This window comes from Xiphias gladius, chromosome 8 (assembly GCF_016859285.1).
Source record: "Xiphias gladius isolate SHS-SW01 ecotype Sanya breed wild chromosome 8, ASM1685928v1, whole genome shotgun sequence".
NCBI lineage: Eukaryota > Metazoa > Chordata > Actinopteri > Istiophoriformes > Xiphiidae > Xiphias > Xiphias gladius.
In genome coordinates, this window is record NC_053407.1 from 25339816 (window position 1) to 25367723 (window position 27908).

At 39.4% G+C, this 27908-nt stretch overlaps 1 protein-coding gene across 4 annotated transcripts; it reads right to left on the reverse strand.

Moving 5' to 3' along the window:
- Nucleotides 1-1553: 1553 nt before the first annotated feature.
- Nucleotides 1554-26806, reverse strand: mfge8b (milk fat globule EGF and factor V/VIII domain containing b). 4 transcript variants are annotated; one of them, XM_040132865.1, is made up of 11 exons: nucleotides 26561-26806; nucleotides 17242-17364; nucleotides 16760-16891; nucleotides 15713-15745; nucleotides 9455-9568; nucleotides 9124-9305; nucleotides 8519-8674; nucleotides 7822-7966; nucleotides 6059-6261; nucleotides 5811-5966; nucleotides 1554-4723 (listed from the first exon to the last, which is right to left on the reverse strand). In XM_040132865.1, the coding sequence occupies exons 1-11, from the start codon at nucleotides 26628-26630 to the stop codon at nucleotides 4580-4582; spliced, it is 1458 nt and encodes a 485-aa protein (XP_039988799.1). In that variant the 5' UTR covers nucleotides 26631-26806; the 3' UTR covers nucleotides 1554-4579. The 4 variants fall into 4 exon arrangements, with proteins under 4 accessions (XP_039988799.1, XP_039988795.1, XP_039988797.1 ...); XM_040132861.1 differs by having other exon boundaries at nucleotides 6059-6243; nucleotides 26561-26772; XM_040132863.1 differs by lacking the exon at nucleotides 15713-15745 and having other exon boundaries at nucleotides 6059-6243; nucleotides 26561-26772.
- Between the last annotated feature and the right edge of the window lie 1102 nt (nucleotides 26807-27908).

Consider the following 27908-nt stretch of genomic DNA (forward strand, 5'->3'; position numbering starts at 1 on the left):
AATAGAAGCCCCTCATAATTTTCCAGAACCCAAGGGGAAGTCTTCAAAATCTTTGTTCAGTTTAGTATCATATAAAATAAAGAGAAGCAGCAAATTCCCTCATCTCAGAAGCTGGAGCCAGCAGATTTTTTTTTTGGCATTTTCGCTTGAAAAATTGACTGAAACAATTAATCAATTATCAAAATAGTTGCCAATTCATTTTCATTTGATCGACTAATTGTTGCCGCTCTAATAAAGACGCTTCTGGCAGTTTTCTCTAAGTTAACAAGAATTGCAAGTGCTTCTTAGAAACAATGTTGGTTTATCATTTCACATTAATAAATCATTGAGCATGAAGGGGATGTGTCTGTTTCTTACAAGGTGTAATACATTTTTACTATTATTAGTTTTTTTATTTGCTATATGTGTAACAGAATTTTAGGACAAAATGATGACTTATTGCTAAGGACTTAAAATAATAGCTGATCATAATTTCTAAAACCACCAGGAGGTCAAATTATTCCCACAAGGAGTATTAACACTTACATTTGTAATTACTTATGTATAACTGATTAAATTTAATATTTAGTAATATTTAGTCTATCCACTGGTCTTACACATGTTTATAGTAGAAGTGCTAATTACATTTTTCAGACGATCTCATTTTAGGATTGAACTAATTATTTAAGGGTCACTTAATAACAGCAAAACCTAGAAACAAAAAAAGAAAGCATCCAGGAAATGACACAGTGAAAAACTGTATTTGATACCAAGTGGGAATCCCCTCATTAATTGTAATTTAGAGAAGCAGTATACACAGTAACAAAACAATCATCCCACCACTAAATACAAGATCGCTTGGGCTTATCTTCCTCAAGCTGCTCAGAAAAAAGGACAACAGGGGGGAGAACAAGTTTTATTAAAAGGGGACGCAGGAGAAAGCTGTCATTAGGACGTGAATGCTATAACTGACAGCATCTCCACAGGAAAAACAGCTGGTTCAATGTGGATGGTGCTGACTAGAAGAACATTATCTAACAACCGTTGTCTTACATGATAATTAGCTGCTATTTACTAATTGAACACATAAAGTGACGTAACGTGATGGAACAGCAGCCATTTTCCCAAAGTACTTTGTCTCGAAACACTGCACAAACATTAACGCACCCAAATAATGTGCTGAAGGGCAAGAATTTAACCTTCACAGTGTCACTGTATGAATGTATTTTCATATGATTGTGTGGTTCAAACCCTGCAGCGGGATTTCCCCACTTTAGTGTGACCTCCACAGACTAATGAGAGGACGTGCCCTCCCTCGGGTGAGGATACCTTTGGAAGATTGTATGGTGGTATAAAGAGAGATTAGGCCCCTGGGGTGTTTAAATGCTAAACAGGGAAAACGACCCTCAGTGCTTTTGATCTTTTGATCTTCCACCTTTTTAAATGGTAAACAGCTCCAATGAATTCAGCATTATGGTTAATACTATACCTTAAATATTCCATCCAGTTATATACACAGAAGTACAGACTATTGCTGCTCTATTGAAGCCATTTAGAGTCAGTTAAAAAATAGGTTTGGTTTTTTTAAATACTTTATTTATTCTTCATTTTAAGATACAAAGGCCAAACATAAAGGGATCCTCTTAGAAACACAACACTGGAATAAAAAAAGATCCAAATCCAGTCAAAATTCTATGAGGTCAACAGTCAGTATAGCAAGAAACAAACTCATAATACCATAAAAACACATCAATGTTATCAATTTTTTTTTGGATCAATCATAGAAAACCTGAACAGCGGGGCAACAAGAGATCTACAATAGTTTGAATGTTGATGAACATCTAGAAAAAAATGAAACTATGTCACCACTAAATTCATATCGGTTCAACTTAAACTGAGCAACACTGGTCAATAAGATGCATGCAGACGTGGATAACGAGCGACTTCTTATGGAATCGTCTGCGACAATAAATATTGTACAGTGTTTGACACCAACATCCATCCTCGACCTCTCAGTGGCACTGTTATACCCTCATGCATTTTTAAGGATCTTGAATGAATATTCTTTGTTATCAAAACTAACACAGTATAATATTGCACAAGCCCATAATTCATAATTCATGGGGTGGAAACGTTTAGAATACTGTGACGGGGGGGGGGCAGAAGTGGATGATAGGGAGGGTCATGTCACATGTCCAGTGGAACCGTAAAAATCAGTTTTAATTTGGTTTCTCTCTTACAGTCTTATCAGTGGTGCCGCAGCTTTGAACTGGAGGCATGAGGTTGGACCCTAAATAAATGGTCTGCAGTAAACATTAACATCTATTAACATGAACGGATTCCAGTACAAAAGTACTGAATATATGCACGTCACATATTACCACTAAACAACCAAGGCAAGGGATTCCCCCAGACTTTCAAACCTCAGTTTTCTAATAAAGACACTGCGCTGAGAGTCTGTTTTCTTTTCTTTTTTTTGCCTCTACAGGGAATAATGAATATGTTTACAGTTTGTTTTTCAATGAACAATTCTGGGGGGTTTTTTTTTTTTTTTTGGTTCTATTTTTGTTTTTTTTGATATTTCAAATAGCAAAACACAAACATCAAAGTGCCATAAAAAAAGTGAAATTGGAATAACAAAACTAGAAGCACAGCCAAGTGAGTGAGTGGGTGAGTGAGTGAGCGGATTAGTAGCGTTTCAGCAGCATTTGCTGTACATTAGGAGCAGATCTGCTTTGACCTGAGACGTCCATCATTAATTTTTTAACTTTTGCAGCCTCTACACTATTGTTAATCTAAGTTTATGATGCGAACCAATAAGTAATACAAGCAAATTTTTGTACGATTATTGACTTAATACTGTCATTCTTGCAAAACACTAGTGTGACTGATCTGTTATTCCAGAAATCCTGTCGGCAGTAGAAAATTGATTTGAAGTGTCCAGCTCTGAAGTTGTTCTGAGAATCAAGACAGCGAGAAAAATCTCAACGCAAGCTTCCTTTGATAATCATTCCACCTCAAACAGCTTGTGACAGATGAGACTAATTGACCATAAACTGACCATGAAAATGACTTTTTTAAAAATAAAATACCTCAGAAAATTTGATAAACATCTGCAGCCAACATATGAATACTGCAAAAAAAAAAAAAAAAAACTGTGATTAAGCGACTACATAAAGTTACTGCCAAAGGTGAAATAATTTTCTGAATGAATAATGTAAGTCTTCAAAACATGAACTGTTGTGTAAAATGCCCTTTTTTTTGGCTGAAGATGTCATACCACAGCAGCATGCGTAAATCTCAGTCAGCTCAACAACTATAGTTCATTTCCTTAACAGATATAAAGTGCCTCGTTTCTCTTTCACTAAACAATGATTTTAAATTTTTGTATTTATAACATCCTGTCTGTCAATGAGGGCGTCTCCTCTGGCTTAGAGATCACCTCTGATTGGCTGCTAAACTGACTAAGCTGATGGTTCATTGACTGATCATGTCCCACAAAGAGAGATTTAATGAATTTGAATCCTCTTTGTTTTGTGTGAATCTGCATCACTGCACCATACTATATTTTTCTACATGTACCCACAGAAAAACAAAAACCTGAGGGTGTGTTGGGACAAAACTACACCCTGATTTCAGCCAAATGAGTAACTTTGTAAAAGCTGGACTTCAATTTCACACACACAGGTTCAGTAAAAATAAGGATTTGTAGATAGTGGGGTGTTCGCACTTCTGCTATTTGCTACTACACATATATGTTTCACCAAAGTGAATAGTGTTAACCTTCAATGTTGTCCTCTTAAGCAGTTCAAACATGCTCTATTGTAGAAAACATGGACTGCAGGAAAATACTGGGAATACTGTAGCACACACAGAGGGACATCTTGAGATTTTTAGTCTATTATTTTTTTCTCAAAAAACAAAAACTGTCTCAACAAGAAAAATAATCAACCAAAAACATCAATGTATCCTGTAAAGATTATATATATTCTGTGTGTCTTGGGGGGGAGATCGAGTGTTTGGTTATAGGGCGTGTGCAAGCTGTTAAATGGAGCTTATGTACATCACCAGCCGTGGGTCTTGGAGGTTCAATGTTCCAGGTAGAACTTATATAGGATCAGAGTCCAGGCAGCACCAACTGATACAGCAGGAGTATTGTTACCCCTGACCTCTGACACAGGGATGAGGGATTCACCACCTTTGATTTAGCCGGTAGCTGGGATAAAAAAATCTGATCCCAGCTCTGCTTAGTAACAAAGAAGATATACTGTTTCCTGCAGTGATCATAGATTTGGTTCAGGTGGAAAAAATAACTGATCAATTCAGGAAACTAAAAAAAGAGGAGACACGTGAGCTTAACTCAATCTGGGTCCTGGTGAGAGTGGTTAAGGGTAACGTCTTCCACCTCCAACCAGCCAGGGTTGTGGTGGTGAGGTGCTACTCTGGTGTTTGCTGCCCCCTAGGGCTGAGAGCAAGGCAGTGCAGGTGTGGCTCAGGAGGGAGAAGGTAAGGAGGGAAGAGGAGGCGGGAATGGGGGAGGAGGTAGAGAGAGGGGGAGCAGGGGAGAGGAAAGAAGTTGGGAGGCGGGTACCGGGCGGTGCTACTCATCACAGCCCAGGAGCTCCATCCGCAGGGTGATGCGCTCGTGCCACTCCCATGGAAGAACACGAATATATCGGCCGTAGAGCGGCGGCTCAAAGATGTTCTTTTTGTGAACGTTGTTATCACTGTTGCCTGGGAAGATCTGGGCAGAGAACAGCAGCCAATCAAAGGGATACAGATCATAGCCACTTTTAAACTAAAAAATCTAGATGACAAAGGAATTTTCATGCTACTTGTTCCCTTAACAACAAAACACTGATTGAAAATAAGTTTTCTTCGGTGGACAGCTTGTTTACATATTCCCCATTATTTTGTCAGACATACTGTATGTAATTTGATTTTTTTAAACGTTATTTTTCCAGAGTAGCTCACAAAAAACAAACAGGACCTAAAATTAACTGCTGTCCAAGCTAAATATAGACAAATGTGTATGACAATAAAATGTGTATATGTTAAGGAATTATTAGCTGTAGATGCCAGAGCATTTTTATATGAATACACTTTCTGGCACTTCTGCTCAATGACACAGGGATAAAATCTCTTGTGGGAGTTGTTTCCCATGAGCAAGTTTGCAAAGCAGAAAATCTGACTGTTCCCTGACTGTACATAGACACCAAACAAAATCATGTAAAAGAAACCTTGGCAATTAGTACAACCTCATAAACAAATGCCAACATTATCACATAAAATACACATTCAAGACACACACTTAACTCCGATCATAAATGTTTCATGGATTAAGTCAGAGCAAACAAATGTCAATGTTCCACATCCTTGATTAAATTACTCAATTTGGTTAATCTGGCAGACAAATTGGGTTTTGGATGCATTATGAATGAATGCATACAGAAAACTAATCAAGTATCAACATGATTGGTTCCAGGTGTGCAGACAAGTATGTCAGATACAAGTTAAATATCACTTGCTTTTTGAAACATTTTCCCTTAAGACAACACAAATAAACAGCCCTCTGCAAAAGCCTTTATTTTTACTTTTTATATATAATCCATCAAGGTATTCTTTATTCAAAATCAATTATTATTGTTATAATTTCAATTAAGTACATATCTTTTATCTTATGTTGTATCCTATCAGATGTATTTTTGTTTGTTCAACCGTCCCAATAATGCATTTTAATTTGCCCTTATAATGCTGTGTAAACTAATTTTTTTGCATGCACTGCAGCCACACTTATCTAATTACTGGGTGTTTCGGGAAAGTGGACTGACCTTGTCTGTCTTTGTGGTCTCGTCTTTCACGATGGTCCAGGACTTTCCGTCGTCGCTGTGAGCCACTTTAAAGGCCATGACAAACTGGATGGAGCCAAAGTCTTTGGCCCCCTGTGTGATGATTCCTGTGATCTTCTTGGGAGACTGGAGGTCCACCTGAGGAAAAAGAAACAGCTTCATTTTACAAAAGCTGCGTTGGGAAAAACTCAGAAACAACATGCAGCTCTGTCTTGTCTTCTTTCCCCTACCTGCAGCCACTCAGATCGGTTGTTGGTAGCAGCGGTCCAGGCGTTTGTCTTGCCCTGTTTGTCCAGCCGGGCGTAATGAGGGTGCCAGGTGAAGGCCTCGATGCCCCAGGTGCGGAAGGTGCTGGAGGCCGTGATCCGACGGTCAGACACCAATCGGGACTTCATGCCCATCGGCTCTGAACAACCTGAAGTGTTTGAATACACTGCGGAGGTGAGACCAGGCAGGTGACAGAGGAAGAGAGAGAAAAAGAGAAATGGAAAGAGAGAGAAAGTATAATAGACATGGGACAGACAGGAAGCGGCCCAGGCCAGCCAGTGATGTGAAGCAGCAAACAGACACCCAGAGATGATGATGGTGGAGGACGAGAGCAGCAGATACAGTGGGCAGAGTTATGGCATGCAGGTGGATGTGCAGCCATAAATGTGCTGCTTTAGGTTTAGCTGAGCTAACATGGTGGGATCTAATAATGCATTCAACTCTTTGTTTCTACCAACTGTGGTTAAAGTTGATCAAACGCACATTACCAAGTTAAACGGTGATCCTTCACATGTTCGCAGTTTACAGTATTCTGATACTCTCTGTATCCTTTCATACCGTATCTTCAGTATGAGCAGAAAGCCAATCCTGAAGTAGAAATCAACCTGTGGAGCTCATTGCTTAATATACTGTATAAAGGCTGTAACAGACTTTTTAATGAGTGTGGCTTGGTGAAGCAGCTGAGCATGCAGGTCAGATGAAAAGAGGATGAAGGCTGCATGAAATTTTTTTTCAAAACTTCAGCTGTACTCTTGCTGTCTGGCACCATGTAGAGTAGGTGTTTATGCAACATCCCTTCTCATTACATCATTCTACACTTCAGTTGATTTACCCAATGGAGTGGACTCAAGCGAGTTTGAATTACGGACATATAACCTTCAAGAAACAAACTGTCTTTCCAAAATGTCATAATGAGCATTTTTGTTTCTCTATGTTTAAAAAAAAAAAAAAGGTCCAAAGCTCATTCAAACAGCATATGCTGGTTGTGATCTCTTGCCAGACTTACTGGTGACCTTAAAACAAAAGAAGCTACAAATATAGCAGCTTTGCAATCATGCACAAACTGGGAAGCACAGTCGACAGGAGAAAAGCAGACACTGATCTGATAAATGAGACAACCATAAAGAGAGATGAACATGCAACAGTATAATGAGGCCAGCGAGTTCCAAAAAAACCACACTGGCTTATGATAAAAGGAACAGCTAAATGAACAGACATTGGTTGCAATACAGGAGACTTAAAGGAACCTAGTATTTCCTTTGCCTGCTGGTGTGACCATTTTCCGATGTTTAATATGACCAATATGTTCTCCGCAGTAAAAAAGTCTCTGAATCTTAGCATCAGATGAAAGCATGCTGGTATTTTTATAAAAAAATGTGATCATATGGTTTTGATAAGAGCTTTAGGGATCATCTTGGAATAGACTCATCAGACAGTGTTCATCTGTGTTCAAGGTTACTAAGTAGTGCAATCCTCTGAGTAACATCCTTTGAAATATGATCAGTCACTGAGAGTAGGACTGACGATAATTAGTGAGGAAATATAAGATGTAAATACTGGGGAAAAAAAAAAAATGATTTACCTTCCTGGTTGTGATTTTTCCCAGCTGGATTTTGAATGACTTAAGCTTGTTTCAGTCACTAACAAACATCAGTAAACTGAACACCAACAGCTTGTTGATGTACATGCAGCATGTGTATGTTTGTTCTTTTCTGTGTATGTTTACCATTGAGCTCACAGCCCACCAGCTCCATGCGCAGGGTGCAGGCCTTGCGACACACTAAAGGGACAATGCGGATGTACTGGGCAATGATTGGGGGGTCAAACAAGTTGGTCTTGGTGCCGTCATTGTCCACATTTCCCACAAATACCTACAAAACACAGAGGGGTTTGCAAACATAATCAGGTGTACTGTTATTAATTTTTTTATTTTACAACTGATAATTGATATAATTAGTAACAGTATTTCATTTAATTTATGATGTACTCCAAGCACATAGCGATTACTGTAAACTATAGGATGAACAAAGGCACTCCTTGAAGGACTAAGTTTATTCTAAACATCAAACACATTTTAAAAAAAATATTTTCCTTAAAAGTGTGTTTCCTCTAAAAATAAAAATAAAATAGTTTGTTTCACTGTTTCACAAGTGGTGTAGTTAGTCACATTACACCAAAAGACATTAAGCAGTCTTAGAGTCAGTTTACAATAGAATGTAACCAGATACTGCAGTTTGTTCTTTAGAAGAGTCATTGCTCCCTCTAGTGGTTCATTTCCATCTTTATGAAATATGGCATTGTGTTTTGTTTGTACACATTAATGTGTTTTGACTGCCACATATTTCAAAAGGGGACTAAAACACTCTATAAGTATTAGTGTAGTGCATTCTGTTGTGCTGCAGTGTGCTGATGTGTCTCCTCACATTGTCCTTTCTCTGTCCTTCCGTTCTGTACATCGTGTATGTCTTGCCGTCCAGGCTGGAGGCCACCTTGAAGGCCTTAATGAACTCGGCTGTTCCCATGCGACTGGCACCTTGAGTGACAATACCTGTGAAACGCATTTTCCTCTGCATGTTGATCTGGATGTGGAAATAGAGCATACATGAGTTACTTAAGTTTATTTTTAAATGGAAAAGTTCAACTGAAATGTCAAATGTTATAAGATCAATGCAGGTATTGTCAGGACAATAAACAGTTTTCAGAATATCAAAAACATAAAAGTTAAATGGAGTAGTCTGAACAAAAGGCTCCACATTGTGTGAATCTTCATTAATAAAAAGGGTGTCTAATTAATCAATAAGTGAACTCCTGTTTGTTTGAAATGTATCTGTTCCAAATCTTAAATTGTGCAATAAATAAAAGTATCTCTAGCCCGATATAACTGGCAACAAACATTTCTACAAAAACCAATTACTAAAGACCTCAAGGCTGCTGAACATCCCCATCTACGTACTGTATATATTCAGCCTTAATGTCTATTATCAATCTTAATTACTTTTGTACTTATCTACTATAGCACTGGCCTCACCTCTATCCATGGGTTCCTGTCATGTGCAGCAGCACTCCAGGCGTTAACCAGTCCCTTGTTGTGGAGGCGGGAGAGCTCAGGTCCCCAGCGCTGCAGGCCCAGCAGGCTATAGCGGACCGATGAGGCTGAGATCTGGCTTTCAGCAATGCCCCCTCCTTCCATACCAAGCAGAGAAATGCAGCCTGTGGAGGAGAGGTGGAGGGCAGATTCAGACGTCAGCATGAGATTTCCCACTGTGGCCCTTATACAAATTTGGCATATATGTATATAAAGATGAATTGATTGCATTATTATTTTGTCTGGCCCTAATGTGAGAGCATGTTACACTTACGCAGTTGGCAATGTTTGCCCACATAAGGGGAAGGGCAGTGGCATTTGAAATCTCCTTCCAGGTCCCTGCAGATGCCGCCATTCTCACATGGCTGGCCGGCACAGTCGTTCACGTCTACAGAGATATAAACCAAATCACCACTTACTGTAGTAAAACAAAAACAGTTTACTGTGCCAGTTTAATGAGCCAGTCGACTTTAAATCAGCCAGTCTGGAAGTAGCTCACAATTAGAAGTGTGAGTGAAGATCACATGTCATGCTTGAGAATTAAGTTTTGATATTTCTTAAACCTTTTCACACTGAGGTTAGTTGAAGCCATGCCAACAGGACTGGAGCTGTAGTAGAGGAGACCAGAGACAAGAGCTTGTTTCTTATCGTAAGACAGTAAATGTAGCCTTAATCAAGATATCTGGTATCAAAGAACAAGCTGTACCAGGAGATCATGTGGTCAGGATGTGAAGTATAAATATTGAAGGATCCCAGGAGTAAATGTGCCTATCTGGGTGCGTGTGACGTTTGAGTCAAGTGTCATTAAGGACCCTTTACACCAGTCACCAACAGTTACCAGTTTTAATGCTGTGGCTGATTGGTCTAAGTGCAATGCCTGTTTAATTTCCTTGTAATTTGTTGTATTTCCTCTTGATGGCGCCCTCAACAACACTAGCTGTCCAGCTCTGAGTCTGGAATAAACTCAAATTCCTTTTCATCTCACACCCTCAAGAACTGTCAGTGTGACTAAACAAACTTTGTACACAGTCTTTATTGACCACATACACAAAGAACAAGATTCACATTTATCTTGTTGTACAGATGACCGCACACCATAAGGGTAATTTCAGTCAATCTCTGGATGTTAGGAGTTGTTATTATGGAGGAAAATACATGCGAACAACCCCAGCACACTGATGTGATGTTTCTAACCAACAAACACACACGGCAGTATCTCCCCACCCACATGCTCTCTCCATAAATAGCTGCGTGTCCAAACATTTATTTTCAAACAGACACAGGAGGAAGTATACTGTAATTCTGAAATGTGCATCCATAAAAACTGGGTAATGAGATCCACAGTTGTGACACTTCTGGCTCTAGAAGCTCACACTAAATCACATAGAACAGACTATCTCTGGGAGCAGAAAGTGGATATTTAAAACACCAATCTTTCTACACTTTGTAAATAAGCTCTTTGATAAATTTACTGTTGTGGCACAGTCTGATAGCAGCTAACTCTGTCTGTATCCTTATACGCTGATACAGTATATTCAAAATATTAGGGTATCTTCAGATTGAATGTATAAAAAGCTTCTTTAGTGCTACATCCACTTAAATCAAACTTTTTAAGTATTTGAAATTTTATAACCGAATCAGAAAACAGGGAGTAAAATACAAGGCTGTAACAAACTATAATAAAGAATGAATATATGGTATCAATTTGGATAGGCAAACTGGTATGAAAACATGTGTTTAGGGAACAAATATAGTCAAGGCAGATGACAAATTGCATTATCAACAAGAAAAGGATAAACGTTACTCTTGTATGCATAATGTCTTAGAGTTAAATTAAAAAAAGAAAGTGGATAAAAAGATTCATCATTCATATGGAAAAGAACTCTGGTATGTATTAACTGAATTAGTTTATAAAGCATTCCTAAATTTGGACTTTAAGGTGAGTTAAGAGGCTGACTGGGTAAAATGTTATCATGTTCCATAAACTATGTCACAAAAGCCAACCATGTGTTTTCACCTTGTAGCATACAGATCAGCATCTGAGAGGTGTCACACAATATCACACCAACAAGCCACAGACCTACTGTATATCAGTAATTGATGACAGACTAATGGAAACTCGGGTCAAGTCCTGACGTGCGTCAGCTGTCTGCCCTCTGTCCAGTAAGAGGATTGGCCACCAGAAAGACCTTACAGCCTCATGCTCTAATCTATTTATCTAACAAATAGTTGCACAGCATCCCTGAGACAGGTAGAGGAACAGGTGGGTGTACTAACACTGCAAGGGTTTGTAGGTTTGTTTAACACTTGGGCTCTGCATACTGTAATGCATACACTCATTGTGCTCTGATTAACTTAACCATGATAGATGTATAGAGATGCTTCAGAATAAAGACCTTGTAAGTCTAAAGTCTCAGCCAAGAAAAACAATAGTGACATGTAATGAGCAGTTACATATCTAGCAGTACCCTCTATCAGCACACTGTTCGCATATACATACAGATTTGGGGGTAGAGCATGTCTATGGCCTGTGTCCAACAAGTTCTATAGCTTATAAAAGAAACAGCACACTGCCACAATATTTAGAGTGTCAATATTTGTCTCAGCATGAAGCGAAAGCCAATACAAATCTCATGCAGCTTATTCGAAACCAGAACCCTGATCAATGTAAAGCCAAGGTCAGTTGGCAGTGCATGTCATGATCAGCAAAGCTATCCATGTCCATGATGTGTGCTGCAGCCAGCAGGATTTGGGCCTAAATAAAAAGGTGCAAGTCTGTGTCTGATGGCCCAAACCTGCTTTTGTAGATGGTGACGTTCAATGTGTTATGTTCTCCAAACCTCACAGCGTGAGGCCCTAGCTCACAAGGTACTCAAACTGAGTTTTGAAAGTAAACCATCTGTTATTTTTATGGATCGACAACAAACACCTACCTACGAAACCAAAGAGCAGAAACTGTGTGAGCAATGAAAATAAGAAAAATTACTTAAGAAACTTTTGTCCCCATAAAAGTATGGCCCAGTACTGTATTGAAGTACTACATTTATGGAATAATCATCATACAGCAACTGGGGTGGGGTGGGATGGGGTGCTCTAAAGGCACTATGGTCTCCAGACAAAACCACAATGGCACTATTAAATTAAAAAAAAGACTAAAAGGTTTCCTGATGTGTAATTTTCTGTGCACTGTGGACTGGACTAGCCGAAGTACACCAAGGAGGGACACAGGAGTAACCAGAATAGCTTTAAATCAGATCCCTGCCAGGGTGTCACTCTCTGCTGAAGGGATGCAGAGCTCTGAGATGAAACTTTACAGCGCATATTATATAAAGCTGCGTTTCGAGGCGCTCACTTTGAATAGATCAAGGCATGGTAACATCAGATCCTGTGCAATAGTATACGACAGCTGTACCTCTTAGAAGTGCAATGTCTGCAGCATTTTAAAAGCATTTCAAATTAATGCATTTCTGCATTTGCGTTTGAACTTCACTGTTTAAATGTTAGATAAACTTTCCTTAACTCAATGTATATTTGTGTAGTTTACTTGTATATTAGATTAAACTTTTATAATAACCTCTCTTTCTTTATTGAAAATATACAGTGCGACCATGAAGAAGATCTTAGTCAGAGACATAATGTCATCAACCTGACAAAGTCATGACTTCATGTCCTTGTGGCTTGAATGAATAAAAGGGAGTCATGGAAGTTAAGAACAATGGATTTCCCTTTGCTGAACACCAATTTATGGTTACATAAATGTGGTTACTGTAGTTTCTGAGGGATCTCAAGCAAAGCACTCAACCTCCAACTGCATAGTGTGGTCAGAAGAAAAGTAATTACAGATGTGAATGTCCAGTACTTAACTTTATGAGTGAATACCAGAATGCTGATGAAAAAGAACATACTTGCGCTACTATTTATTTTGAACCAAATAAGTTTTCATAATTTTCTTGTAGAGCAGAGCTGAAAAATTCAGAGCTCAGCTTTCACCAAGTCTGAATAAAAGCCCTTAAAACTTTGCTTCCTACAAGGAGATTTCTCCTACTTTAAAGGAACCTAATGGCAAATCTCAAATAATTACCAGTTAATCATCACATATCATTTCAGTTCACACCAAAAAACTGTCTATGACTGTTTAACTGTTCCATCTTATCAGCTGTACTGGTATTAGTTTTATAAAAGCACCATCTGTGGTTAATTGTGATTACAGCCCTTATTAGTCTGTTGATGTTCACCTGTGAAGGTTCAGCCTCTCCAGTCAAAACAACTAACAGCTGCTACTGTTACTTAAGATAATGTTGTGATTCCAGGTAAGCAGATCTAATAGGCTAATCTAGTTTGTTTAATACAGACAATAAGTAAACCAGGAAATGCATGCCAGGCTTAGTCAGATCCGTGACAAACATGTATATATACACACACTCCCTGTACTCCATAGGGGGGCATGGAGCTCAGTCTACCCACACTACCACATCCTGGGAGGAGCTGAAAACTCAACAGAGAGCAGCACACACATGCACACACCCTTTGCCGACTTCCAAGAAGCAAATAACGGCCTTAATCGGTTATGAAAATCTGGGATTTAGAGAATGCAATCAAGAAAAAGACTCCTCCTTCGCTCGCTGTTTCCGTCCATCTGCCAAAAGTGAACAGCTATTGACATTTCTCTCTCTCACACACACACTCTCTCTCTTCTCTGCAACCCATAAAGGCTTTTAGGCCAATTTGAAAGGACAGTCAGAAGTGCTGCAGTCAGACCTGAGTAGTGAGTGTGACATTGTCAGGAGGGCAGACTTAATTCACTGTTCCGCCTCCACGTTCACTCTTTCACCCGGCAACAGTGGCAGCGCTGACGTTGCGAGCATTCAGCGCGGACCGCCACTTTCTGTTGGCTAGATTGGCATGAGGGATTAACCATGTGTGTATGAGTGTGCTAAACAGTCGGTATATGAGATCATGAGCTGTGTGTGGTTGTTCATGTGGGATGTGTAGCACACACGTGATTAAGCTTTTTCCAGTAGAGATTTTTTTGCTCCCTTGTTCAGTTTCTCAGAGGAATTTTAGTCCTTTGAGGGGAAAAGATATTTGGCAATGAAATAATACATTTGAACTACATATTGATGAAAAACGTTTTTTTTCTCGTTCTTGTTTTTGACTTCTTTCCGATAACTGACAGTAAACCTTAAAAGGAGAGGATGGTGCTATTTTCAACTCTCTATTCTATTCCTAGCTATTTCCTAGCTAGTCCATCTTCCACTTGTTTACTGTTGCATTTTTTGTTTATATTTTTCTACATGTGACTCCAATTTCCCGACACCTACTTGTCAGGCTCTATGTTTGGCTGTTTTCTGATCGAAAACCAGTTCATCCTCTAATCACAGGCTCCTATGTATCCTCACAATTGACCAGTGAGAAGACTATAGGGACATTCCTCAACTTTTTAATCAAATGCTGCCCAAAAATATCTGACAATATGCATTTCCATGTGTGAAGTGAGTGTGATGATGCTAGTTAACAGTTTAACAACACTACGCCTCCCCAGGTTCAGTCACTGGTTTTCTACAGCCCATCTTCTTCCGTGTTTCACACAAACCATAGGAGCTGGCTACCATGATCCCAATTCCTTGCCCGCCCACACAACACACACCCACAAACACAAATATTGGGGACCCCTGAACTGTCACAACACAGTCATCAGTAGCTGAATAGAGGGGTTCCTCCCTGATCCAGCAGTCCTCAGAGGGGTTCTCATAACCAACACTGTCAAATAAATTCCGCTCATAATTGTCCTTGAGGCATTATCTAATTAGTTTAAATGCCTGCTCTGGAGAAGGCTCTAACACTGGCAGCTAACTTACAGCACCTGTCAAAAGGATTTGTATGTATGTATGGATTTTGATGAGCTGTGATTTGGAGTTCTCGGTTATAAAAGAAAAACACAAACCAATAACTTGGACTGAATTAGTCAAATAAGAATGTTTGGAGCATAAATATGGGCTTGGAAAATCTAGATAAAAATAGATGACGACGTAAAAACAAATTGAAAAAAAAAAATGGCTCAGAAGACGTGTATAGTTTCACAAAAGTTTGAGGCATGAGGGAGTTAAACAATAAATCTTTTAGTATGAAAGGACATCTTCCTGTTGGGGTGGGTGAACGGCTGAAAAGGCAGCGTATCTAACGTTGACCTGACCTCACCGCCACTTGTGCTGCTGGCCTTGACTCAGGAACGAAGACAGATAGCGCTGACCTCAGCAGTTCCCTTTCAGTGAGCGAGTGTGTATATGCGTGCATGCAGTGTATGTGCATGTTGTGTGTGTATGGCTGATTGTTGAATTCCTCTGCCTCCACATGTAGCCAAAGGAACAGAGAGCACCTGGATCCAAGAAGGAAAATGAGACTACTGCGCAACACACACACACACACACACACACACACACACCACACACACACACACAAAAAAACACACACAAAAACACAAAAAAATAAAAACACAAATCATTCTCTCCTTAAGTCCCAGTTTTACAGTTACCTTTTATCGAGCTTAAATCTGCTCCTTGGACACCTAGGATAAAAAGGCATACATGATCAAACACAAAATGCACTTAGGCTTTTCCTAAAAATCCAACTTGATTCCTGCTAAATTTGTTCCTTCTGCACACATGGCCACTGTTATTCTGCCGCCTTCCCTTACAAACATTAGCCATCTGTCTCTGTCTGCAGGGCTGGAGTGCAGCGTATGTTCCCACTGTTGCTTCCTTCTCTCGGGCTGACCCTGACTGAACCAACCTGGTCTGAGTGACGTGTGAATGACACTCCCATAAGGACAACAGCTGTCTGTCTGGTGGCCAGCACTCACAGTAGCTGTCTCCAAATTAGTGTGCCAGGTTAGACAGATAAACAGGGAGAGCATCAGACTTGCCAATTTATTGTATAGGAATGCATATCTACAATTGGTAAAAGGACACTAGCATACCAGCAACACAGACACTTAATCTGGTGCTCTGCTATAGTTGAAAGTAGTGAGGATGTACCGTATTGTTTAAATACAAAAATAGTGGAATTTTCTTGAAATGATCCAAACTAATGATTATGATTAATCACTTTGTTTTCAATACCTCAACAAATAGTCTTAATTATACTTTTAGTAAAAATCAAATAGCCCCAAGAGATGTTTTGTTGGTATAAGATGGCACCTAAGAGATCTGATCTTGATATTTTGTGATGCAGTTATGAGATTCCTTCAATACTCATTCATAGTCAACCTTTCCATGTATTTTTTTTAAACAACAGTGGTGACTCAACATCTTGAAAATAGCTGCCAATGTAAATACACGGAAAACCTTTAATCTGGCCAGAACAAAAATACTTGCAAATAGAATTACAGAAAAAGTTTCCATGGATCATAATATAAATATCCAAATATGACACAGAGGAAATAATATTGAATTGCGTCAGAACCTAACTATTTCCCCCAATCTTAGATTTTTAACACAACTCTACAGAAATCATCTGATAGTTACTTAATAGCTATTGATACAATCCTCACAAAACTACTGAAGAGGGAGCACACACTTACTGTTCTGGCAGTGGACTCCTTCAAAGCCCGCCTGGCACTTGCAGACGTACTCGCTGAAGACGTCACCTCGGCGGGAGTGGCCTGTCACTTCGCAGATGGCATCATTCTTGCATGGGTTCGGGTTGCAGGGCCCTTTTGGAGGAGAAGAAAGACCCACAAGAGGAAGGAGGTGAAAGCCAAGTTAAACAGAGGTTGAGCAGTACTGTGTATTGTAACCTCTAATAAATATTTAGTTTTCAGGAGTTGGGTTAGGCTGAAGGACAAGATTGATCCAAGTAAATTTTGGTCTAAGTTTGATTAACCTGCTCTCATTTAAAATTACTGACTATTTAGTTTTAGAGAACAACACACTAACTTTTTAACCAGATCATACTAAGCACCAAAAAGTGAATTATTTGCCCATATTGTCATAGTCTAATCAGCAAATTGGAAAATAAGAACTCAGATCTGAGAGTCATTTTGACCTCAGAGGCACGGCTTACCAGTTTCAGTCTCATTGCAGGTGTCTCCAGAGAAGCCATCAGGGCAGATACAGATGAACGGAGCTCCCGCTCCGGTCACACAGGTTCCACCATTACTGCACACATTTACCTCACAGTAATCACCTGCGGATAAAAGTGGGGATGACCGGTTGAGTACTACAGTAAGTTTTAATCGATGACAAAGAGCAGCTGAAGCAGAACAGCAGAACATTGATGTAGCAGCAGGATAAAAGAAATTCATCTTTCAATTCATATTAAAAAAAATGGTCTTTGTTAGTTCAAAGAACCTCCCGAATACAGAAAGTACCTCATTTACATACAATAAAAATATTTTTACCGACTTATATCTCAACACTGTCTCAACCAAAAAGATTGAAACTGGATGTTCGACAATTGAACTGAACAAAAGAAAAAGAAAGATTAAGTAAAGCAACCTCAGAGGGAAGTTTTTTTTTTTGACAAAAATTCAGACCAGTAAAAAACATGACGATATGTTTAACTTTTTTCTTTACTCTGAGGAATAAGCTTCAGTTTTTGTGCTGCTGAATAGGAGTAAACAGCCTGCTGCAGGTTGGATGTGGTGGTCTGAACAGCTGAGTAAGCCATCAGTACACTGCAAACACGTCGCAAACACTGGATGCTTCCACCAGCTTCACTGCTGCCCGGCCTGAACCTGACAATCTGGCAGCTCTATGGGCACAAGGGAAATCATGTCAGCTAGCACTAGGTGGAGAAAAAAGGAAGAGGCGTATAGTGGTTTTCAAAAGCAAAGACTGAATAAGCTATGATTTACTGTCAAAGAATTTTACTAAAAAATTGATTTTTTTTTTCCAATTTGAAAACTATGAACACGTCTCTAACAAAATAATAAATTCCACAAATTGGAAATCATACCATAGATGCTGACAAAATAGCAAGACTAAAGGCTCTACATGTGGTTTGAACAATAAAGCACATGTAATTATAGTTTTCTGCACAAGGATACACAGCTCTGTGGAAATTTTGTTTTAAAATTATACACTTTTATACCTATTTTGTCCCTTAAAATATAGAGGAAGTAAATTATTGTGAGCCTTTTAACACCCAAGAGGACAGGGATGGCATTTCCAAATTAACACTTTTGGATAATTGTTAAGGAAATTGAGGTTGGACCCGAAGTGTGAAATTGGTGGCTTAAGAACCACAGTGTATCCCATAAAGGCTAAAAATTAGCTCTGACCCCATTTTTTTCCCACTGTTTCAGCGGGGTACCTCTTCCCACCTCAAACAAAGCAGGCTCGTGGGAGTAGATAAATACTTTTTTTAGACTTCTACAGTGAACTAAAAGTGCCTTTTTAGTCCTGCTGATGGTATAATTCTCAGGCGCCACAAGGCCACAGTTGAAAATGGCATTTCAGAGAGACTTCTAACTTCCTGTGCTTCGCTGTGTCCTCTCCATCCTTCTAACCTCACATCTCACACACACACTCACACACACCTTTTCTTGTCCTTCCAAACGTTCAACAATCCTTGAAGGTTTGGAAGAACGAGCACTCCGAGTCATTTATGCAGTGTGAACTCTGGCCATCAGTGTAGCATTGTGGAAAAACTAGCTAGCTGGTCCTCAGAGAGATGAAGGATTAAAAATACAGTTTTATTACAAATGAATATATTATAGTTTGTGGAGTGCAGTTCTATTTTTAATCACTAATGTACAAATCTAAACCTCATTTATCCATTAGCAACAGAGGAGATGTAGGGTAGAGTTGATTCATCACTGAGGGAGGAAGGACAAAGAGAAAGAAAGAGATTTACTTTGATAACATCCTGTTTGGCTGTTTATCCACTGAACTGCACTTCCCATGGATGTCCAGTGTTATCAGTGCTGTATCCAGTGTCGTGGCCTTCAAGTGCTCTCACATCTTGTGAGTCTGTTTGGCAAAAGGCTTGGCTGGCACCGCCAACGCATCCTTATCCAAACGTTGCTGCCTGTTTATCTTAAGGGAAGGAACACAACCCCCTTTCCTACACAGGCAGCTCCTTTCAGCAAACCCTCTAACTACAGAAAAATAACAATGTTGAACAAATGACCTTCTGAGAAATGAGTACATTTAATATTTTACTGAAACAATCTGACTGATGAACTCACAACGTTTAAGATACAAATAAAAAGAGGAAAAGGAGAGACACCCCACTACATTTAACTCTAAACATTGCTTTAGGTTTGCCCTGACTGAAGGGTAATTTAGTCAGGAGACTGCCTGGGTTTATTGAGGAAATTAAGTTAGAGATGTATTAGTCAAGGTGGTCAGCGAAGAGACAGTGTTCAAACCAACAGAGCCTCCTTGAAATCCCAGAAGTGATGCCACTATCAGTAAAGACCACATCAGTATAAAATTACATGGGAATGAGGAAAACAGCACTTACATTTTTCCCCTATTTACACCTATCCAGAGTATATTTAAAATATGATGGGATTTGAACAGGTTATGCATTGCACAAGGGTCATGAGACACATTAAAACAAAAACAGACTTTGAATTCGACCAGTAAATGAAAACATGCAGTATGTCTTATGTGGTTCCCTCCCCACATTAATTGTAAGCTCCACTGCTGTTTCAGAGGAAACGGAAGACTTATTCTTCTCCATTATCTAGATGAACAACTGACAAATACTTTTAAATCTGTGGCTGTAGTTTCAGTTTAGTTTACTAAAAACACATGAGATAAAACAGGCTTTGATATTATTTCCTAACTGGTTCTCACAATATTGAAAAATAACATTTTCAAAATTCAAAAGTGACATTTCTTTCCAGAATCACCATCTGATACTCGGTTTTCATTGAAACTATTTTCTACTCAAGACATGGTTCCAATGAAAACTTTTATAGGACAAAGAAATGTTGTTCTGTGATTTTCCAAATGCCACTTCTACATGCTGAGCCTCAAACAAAAACCAATCTTCTGCATTGGGTTTTGGAGGCAACAGAAATCTCAGGGATGTATATATTATAACCTGGACCACGAAAAGTCAAAACTGCATGGCTAGAAACCAAAAATGTAAGTGAGAAATGCTTTTTTGTTATTTGTGTAAATCAACTCTGAGCTGCTGCCACTGCCTATGTAAGAAAAGTTCCCAAAACTTATCAGTTATCCAGAAATACATCAGGTATGGGTGCAACACTTCTGTTTTCACAGAGATCTCACTGCCTTCTATATTAACTATATTTAGGCTGCATGTGCTTGAAAAGAGGTGTTGCTGTAGTGGTAATTCCTAAACCCCTTTATCAGAAGCACAGTGAAAACTAGCCTTAGCATATTGCCTCGATAATCTATTAAATGTGGGCATGAACCTGCAAAACATGGGCTGAATTACAATATATCAGTTATTCTCATTATATAAAATGGACTGATGTCCTCTCTCATAAATCACAGTGACTAAGAAAGCCATAAGTCATCTGAGGATACAGTCACAATTAGATATATCCTACAGCATTTAATAATGCAGTAAAAATCAAGAACAACAAAAAAAAAAACAAAACATTAAATACATTTGCCCAAATTACACTAGTGCTAAGAGTAGCCAACATAGTGCCCCATTTTGACTTAACCACGGTGACGGATTAAGAAGGTATTTGGAGTTATGTTTGGCAGAACAAGCCATTTCCACAGGGCATTGTGCTTTTCTCACTCCTTATGAGTCATGGTCTGTGCCTTTCCCATGATGCCCCGGCCCAAGAATGAGGTTCAAATACCAGACCAAAAACACAGAGCAGTTATAGCTGGCAACACAATGATTCAGTCCTCAGTGAGACCCACCAACGAGAGAGTGTATGTGATTCTGCACAAGCTTGAGCCTCAAATATGGAGACACAGCAGGGGCTGGCTATCACATCAGTTCATGTTGCAATTTTTCAATGCAAACATATCAAGAGATAACAAATACCCTATAACACTGAATTTAGGTATTTTAGTATCTCAGGATACTAAAACCGTAAGACGGTCTGATGACAGCAGCTACTTGGTAAGCATATCTTTACCAATAAAGCAAGCTTGTAATGACAAGTGTTAAACCATTTCTGCCTCTGTACAAAGGTCTTACCACTTGCAACTTGATATGTATATTCATATCTTACATGATGCAGTTACTGTACTTTTGCTGCAGGGGACTTGGCTTGGCATAAGTGGCCATGAAAAGTCTTGTGTTTACTTCTTGGAAGCAAATGAGCAGCAGCACCTCACACAGCACACATGTTCCCTTCAGAAACTTCACAGAAGAATAACAAGTGAACCTGCAAAGTTAACCTGCTGGTGCTTGATGGCCCTCAAGAATAGCAACTCACTTGCCCTCTGACCGTATTAGATCAAAGGTGGATGGACAAAAAGGAAACATGACCCTTTACCCAAACCTGTTCTAGGAAGTGATTTAAGGGCTCTGTACCATTGTTATGAAGACGGGGGAGCCATTTCAGGACACGAGGGGTGGGAGTGGACTCTGAGGACACTTACTGCAGTCCATATTAGATAAAGAGTAACTGGTTACAGAGATAAAATGGCACTTTGGGAGAAAAATTGCCTTGACATAAGTGAGAAGGCGAATCTTAATCACTTTGATGCGAAACAAAATCATTTCTTGGGGCTGCTGTGTCTTAGAGAGGGTTCACTGACAAAGCATGCTATTTGCTGCATTACGAAAATACACAGTGCACGGCCATGGGCAAAAATCTCTTTCATCTGAATTACTCTTGTCAAAGATGACATGGAGATCAGCAGCACACAAAACAATAATACACTAAGACAGTTTAAGAGGGATTTGAAGGAATTAGCTTATTAAAAAGAATTATGAAAAGAGGCAGGTTTGTTTGAAATTAGCTTACAAAGTCAAAGCTGTAATGACTCCGTACATCCACTTCATACCGGCTGATTGACTAGGGGCTGTATAAACGCACAGGAACGGATACATATGAATGCACTTGAATATACTGTATATGTGTACGTGTTTGGTTAAGTCAGTGCTCTGTGTCCCAAGGCCTGAACCCATGCACACATTGGCATGATGGAGCATATAGGCTGGCAGGCAGGTTTGGGTACTCAGTGTTCCAGAAAGCAAAGGAGAGATGCCTGTGTATCTCTCTCTCACTCACACACACACACACACACACACACACACACACACACACACACACACACACACACACACACACACACACACACACACACACACACACACACACACACACACACACACACACACACACACACACACAATGTCCAGTCCTTGTTCAAACTGTTAAGGCTGTGCTGAAGCATAGTAAGAAGGCTTGACACTTGTAGAGTGCAGCCAAACTGCAGTACTAAGTGCTGGAGACATAAGGAGAAGGGAACCTGGACATGTGTAACAGGAAGTGGATTTATCAAGGTCAGGCCTACTCGAGTACTTAAATAACCCAAACCTTTTCAATATGAGGATCAGCAGGACTCCAGTTGCAGGTGAGCTTTCTGTAATCTGCAAGTGCTACTCAAGAGCAGCACAGCCATCTGCTGCTGCTCCAAAAAAAAATAAAAAACAATGACAGCCAGCTGCTAAAAATACACTCAAGCGTCACACACACCATCAAAAAAAAAAAAAAAAAAAAAAAAACTTTTCTCTGAAGAACCATAACAGAAATAGAGCCTGGAGTATTGTCACAATAGGTGTAAACTGAATGGAGTTTTGCCTATATGTCAACACTGTGACTAAGTTGTCTCTGATCACATGAACACAAAGATTTTGTGTAAACATTTCTTGTTCTTGGATTCAAGTAGCGATGATTTTGTGCTTGGCTCAATGTTTAAACTCACAAGACAGCACGTAAAATATTCAACATGGCAGATTGGAAAGTGGGGCGAGAGACAATAATAAAGTGGCCCAAATTAGAATATCCTCCATACTGCAATGAAACATTGATTAAGGAAGCTATTCAAAATTCAGATGGAAGAAAAAGAGCCCAGCCTGTCCTGAGGGATTCGGTGGGAAGAGTAATAATAACGTCAACGGACAGACGCCTAAAGGGAGGACAGAACACAGGCAGATGGTAAGAGCTGGATATGACAATGAAACACATTCAACTTTCTCTCACACACATTCACAAACTCTCTGACACAGGAACTCAACAAAAATAACCCATTCAAGGCTGCAACAATCATTTCATTATTGATTTTCATTTCTTAATTGATGAATCTCTTGAATATTTTCTTATTTGACTAATTTATAATTTTCTTTTTAAATGTTTACAAAAATAGTGAAAAATGCAAATTATAAATTTCCCAGAGCCCAACAACTTATTCAAATGTCTTGTTTTGTCCAACCCAACAATCGGAGCCCAAAGATAATCAGTTTACTATCATATATGACAAAGGAAATCCTTACATTTAAGAACCAGGAATCTGACAATAATTTGTGTTTTTGCTTGGAAAATTACAGAAAAATTCACTGAAAAAATAAAAAAATAAATAAAATAAATAAATTAAAAAAAAAAAATCAATATCGATGAAGTAATTTTCTTTCAGTTGACTTATTGATTAACTGACTGATCGTTTCAGCTCTAATCCCCTCTTCAGTTTGGTTGTGGTGGGGTTTTAAAGTCTAATATTGATTCTGATCTGTTTAAAGTATCTGATACCAGATTATATTGTGCAAATATTCAATATTTAATCTAATTTAATCTCCAATTATAGTTCTCTAAATTCAAAAAGATTTGTTGTATTCACTGTTTTCTGGAATCTTGCTCTTTTCAAGGTAGAAAGTCCTATAATTCCTGTATTGAAACCGACAATAATGAATTCTGTAGGGCCGAGTGAGGCACAGCACATGTTCAGTAATAAGGGAAATCTCATTAGTCCGAAGAAATACTGTAAGTAGAAAAAAGGGCAAGAAGAATTTAACAAAAGTATAAATCATCCATCAAATGACCCTAAATAAACCCCAAATAAAACATGCACAACAGTCATTGCATAATTTGACGTTGCAGTGCAACTGTGGAGGAGGCATATCTATCATATTAGCAGGAAATTAAATTCCTGGTTAAGTAAATCCAATAACTGCCAGATATATTGGCAATTAAAGCTTATCTTACTCCAACGATTAAATTTACACTACTTCTAGCTGCAAAGTGTTCCTATGCACCTGCCTAAATCTTCAAATTATACACACACACTCCTGCCATCCCAGTGGCCCGGCATCTGGCTATATTTAGCCCTGGCTCACTCAGCTGCCCTGAGTGGTCTTGTGAGTATAGACTGCCTCAGCCCTGACACAGAACACCATTTTCCACTTCTCTCCCCTCAGCAGCTAAAGAGTAGAACAAGTGAGTTAAAATCTGCTGAATTGAGCCTAATCTGGTTAAACGTAGGGGAGGAAAAAAAAAAAAAAAAAAAAAAACTTCTCCCTTGAGCTTTTATTCTGCCCTGTAAACATTTTGCATGACACAGTAGCAACAAGTCCCGTTCCGCCCCCACAAACTCCCTGACAATGTGGAAAGGTCTCAGTGAGCGCTGTTGTGGGTGGAAGTTCAGTGGCATGTCTGCGCTGGCAGCTGCATCCGGAAACGTGACTCAACGCTATGGTCAGGGCAACCACACCTATTCTCCACGGCTACTCTGTCCCTGAGCCCCGAGGAGCAAACATCCAGGGATGTATGCTTCTCTCCGGGCTGCAAATCTTTCCAGTTTCAATTCACACAAAACGATATTAAAAGGAGTGTATCAAACATTTATGTGAGTGATGCACCATGGAAAATGTAGCAGCCTGTCTGTCACGCAGGTCTACGTAAGGATGTTACAGGACAAGGAATGGAAATACAGCTCAAATCTAAGTTGAGTAGAACAGTTTTTAAGCAGCAGTGATCAATTTTGGCTGCCCAAAAGTTAAATTAAGTTAATCTCCAAATTTGTTGACGTTTTTTTGACTGTTCGTCAGACCAAACAAGTTATTTGAAGACATCGAGACATTCCCCTTTGGCTTCAGGACACTGTAACAGGCATTTTTCACTATTTTCTGACATTCTATACACCAAATTATTAAATTAACCAAGTAATCTCCAGATTAATCGATAATGAAAATAATGTTTAGTTGCAGCCCTAGACAAATGTTTGCATCTGCAGCCCTCAGTGTATTTGACAACATAGTGGATCAACACGAGCATTGAAACGCATGTGCACACAACTCGAAATTAAAAAAGGATGCAGTGAAATGCAACGATATATTGCTGCATCCAGATTCAATAGATTGATTCATAAGCAAAGGGGACTACTTAATATTGTGTTTTAGTTAACTATTTTATACAACACTTTCCTACACATTTTCTGACAAAGCTATTAAAAAGACTGAAAAATGCCTGACTTTTGGTAAGGAGCATTGATCCCTGAGGCCAAGAGGAAATGTCAAAGGGTTGTCAGCTCGAAAGAGCCAAAAGTCCAAATGTCTCATCCGACATGAAATACACAATCTGTCTTTCACACAGCACCAACCCAAGTTATGAATTCTCCTCTTTGTCAATGTGCAAAGAGTGGAACAGGGAAATTTTTCACATTTGGAAAATACATCATCATACCAAGGAAAACATTTGTGTGACATGTGATGCCTTCCCCTTAGGTCTGTGAGCAGAAACGAAGGCAGGAAAATCAGGCCATTTTACCCTTTGTTCATCGGCCTAAATGTGTTTGATGCATGTAAATGCAAACAAAGCCAAGCGCCAATGGCATGAGGTTAACATTGGAGAAGTATAATAACCAGCCTGTGTGTGGTGCTTCTGAAAAGGGTCACTGTGCACAAAATTGCCCTAAGGCAACCGTACATTTTGACTTAACAAGCGGCCAACAAAACTCGAAAAACAAGCACATATCCTCTCCTAGTAAAGATTTTTTTTGCCCCCGTATATGTTCAATTATGTGATCGTCCTTAACATTAAAAAAAAAAAAGTTTCATCTTGCAGTTTCAGAGTCAAGCAATCGCTCTGTCCCCACATTCCCGAACGTCCTGTCCACTTATTCAGGGATCGCTTGAACTTGTGCACCTACAAATGCCCACCGCTCCGTAACTCCGGTGACGGTGCCACAAAAGTGCCGCGCTGAGATTTAATCATCACATACCATACACACTTCCCAAATAAAAATGACTTAGCAAAGCGTACAGCTAATAAAAAACAAACAAAAACAAAAAAAACAAACAAATACATTTCAAGTGAGTTAATTTTAAAGAAGCCACTTTACAGCTAAACCACCAAACCAACTGAAACAGCAACGGTCCGGGGAAGCTAACGGCGGCGGTTTGAACTGTAAACAAACACAAAGAGGCAACTTACCGTTCACCCCAGACACCAGACAAGCTGTGAAAAGTTGCAGCCAAAGGGAAAAAAGCGTGTGCCCCCGCATGGCCGCCGTTTTGTTTCTTGTTTTTTGTTTATCGGTGGTCGAGTAGCTGTCGTTGGTTCAGTTAAAGGCACGACACTACGGCAGTTTGAAGACAGCGGCGCACTGGGGGCTGTCGCTACCGAGGCTCGGGCGTGTTGTGCGGGTCTAAACTCGCCAGGCAGCGGGCGTAGCGCAGGAGCACGTGCACCTCCGCTCTCAGCCTACCGCAGCGTGGCTTTTAATTGTAGCCCCGCCCCCCTCCTTCCTTCCCGCTGCTGACGAAGTAAAAAAATAAATTAATAGATAACTAAATTACCATGGAAACAAAAAGAAGCTTCTTTACCTGATGTGCCTCTAACGACCTTTGAGACCTTTAAAGTTAAACCACCGAGAGGTGAAGAACTGCTCGTCAATTCTGGCAAATTGCAGTCACATTTAATTGTGACTTAATTTAGTGTTTCCATGGAAGGATTATGACACAATGGGCCCCTACATGTAAAAGGCCCCCCAGCTCTCATGCAGCAAGACACCCAGACTGGAAGAGACGCAAAACAACCTCAAACCACGCAGCCATGTCAGCTGTAGTTGATTTGTGTCTGTTATGGTTATTTTGCATCTCTTTGTGGCCATTTTGTGTCTTTTAATGGTTATTTTGTGCGGCTTTGTGGTAATTTTGTGTTTTTTATGATTATTTGAAGTCTCTTTGTGGTTGTTTTGCGTCTCTTCACCGGCAACCTCCGTCTCTTTGTGGTTGTTGTGTGTCTCTTTGTGGTCATTTGATGTATTTAACGGTTATTTTGCCCATCTTGGACTCCCCCTGTCTCTTTATGGTCCTTTTGTGTCTCTTTGTAATTGATTTGTGTCTCATCTTGGTCATTTTGTGTATCGTTCTAGGAAATTTTTTAAGGGAGGCCAGGGGCCTCCTGACCCCTTTGGACAAGAACAAAAACACAAAGCAGCATGTTGACAAAATTCTGTCAAAACAACTTGTAAGCAGTATTTCAGAATGGTTTAATAGGTGTATGTAACATGTTTAGCTAATATTATTATTTATTAATATTTTTATTATTGCAGATTAAGCTCAATATAAAGGGGTCCTACATTAATAGCTAATCTTGTGGCCCCGTCTTTTAGAGAGGCCATCTGTCGAAATGTTGTTTTAAGACTTTATTTTAGTTTATACTGTGCTCACACTGAGCATATTCCTCAGTGAGGTGCATTAAATCAGTTTGCCTCAAAATAACTGAAAATTTCCACACACAGAAAGCCATACGCCACATATGACTGATTGGTTTTATG

What these genes read in the sequence shown, in the direction of transcription:
- mfge8b (XM_040132865.1), bottom strand. Translation starts at nt 26,630, where the DNA reads ATGCGGGGGCACACGCTTTTTTCCCTTTGGCTGCAACTTTTCACAGCT. An exon ending in AGATTTAAGCTCGATAAAAG is followed by an intron (nt 9,569 to 15,712) that starts GTAACTGTAAAA and finishes ATATCTCTGTAG; the next exon opens with ACGTGAACGACTGTGCCGGC. An exon ending in AAGGACAGAGAAAGGACAAT is followed by an intron (nt 7,967 to 8,518) that starts GTGAGGAGACAC and finishes TGTGTTTTGTAG; the next exon opens with GTATTTGTGGGAAATGTGGA.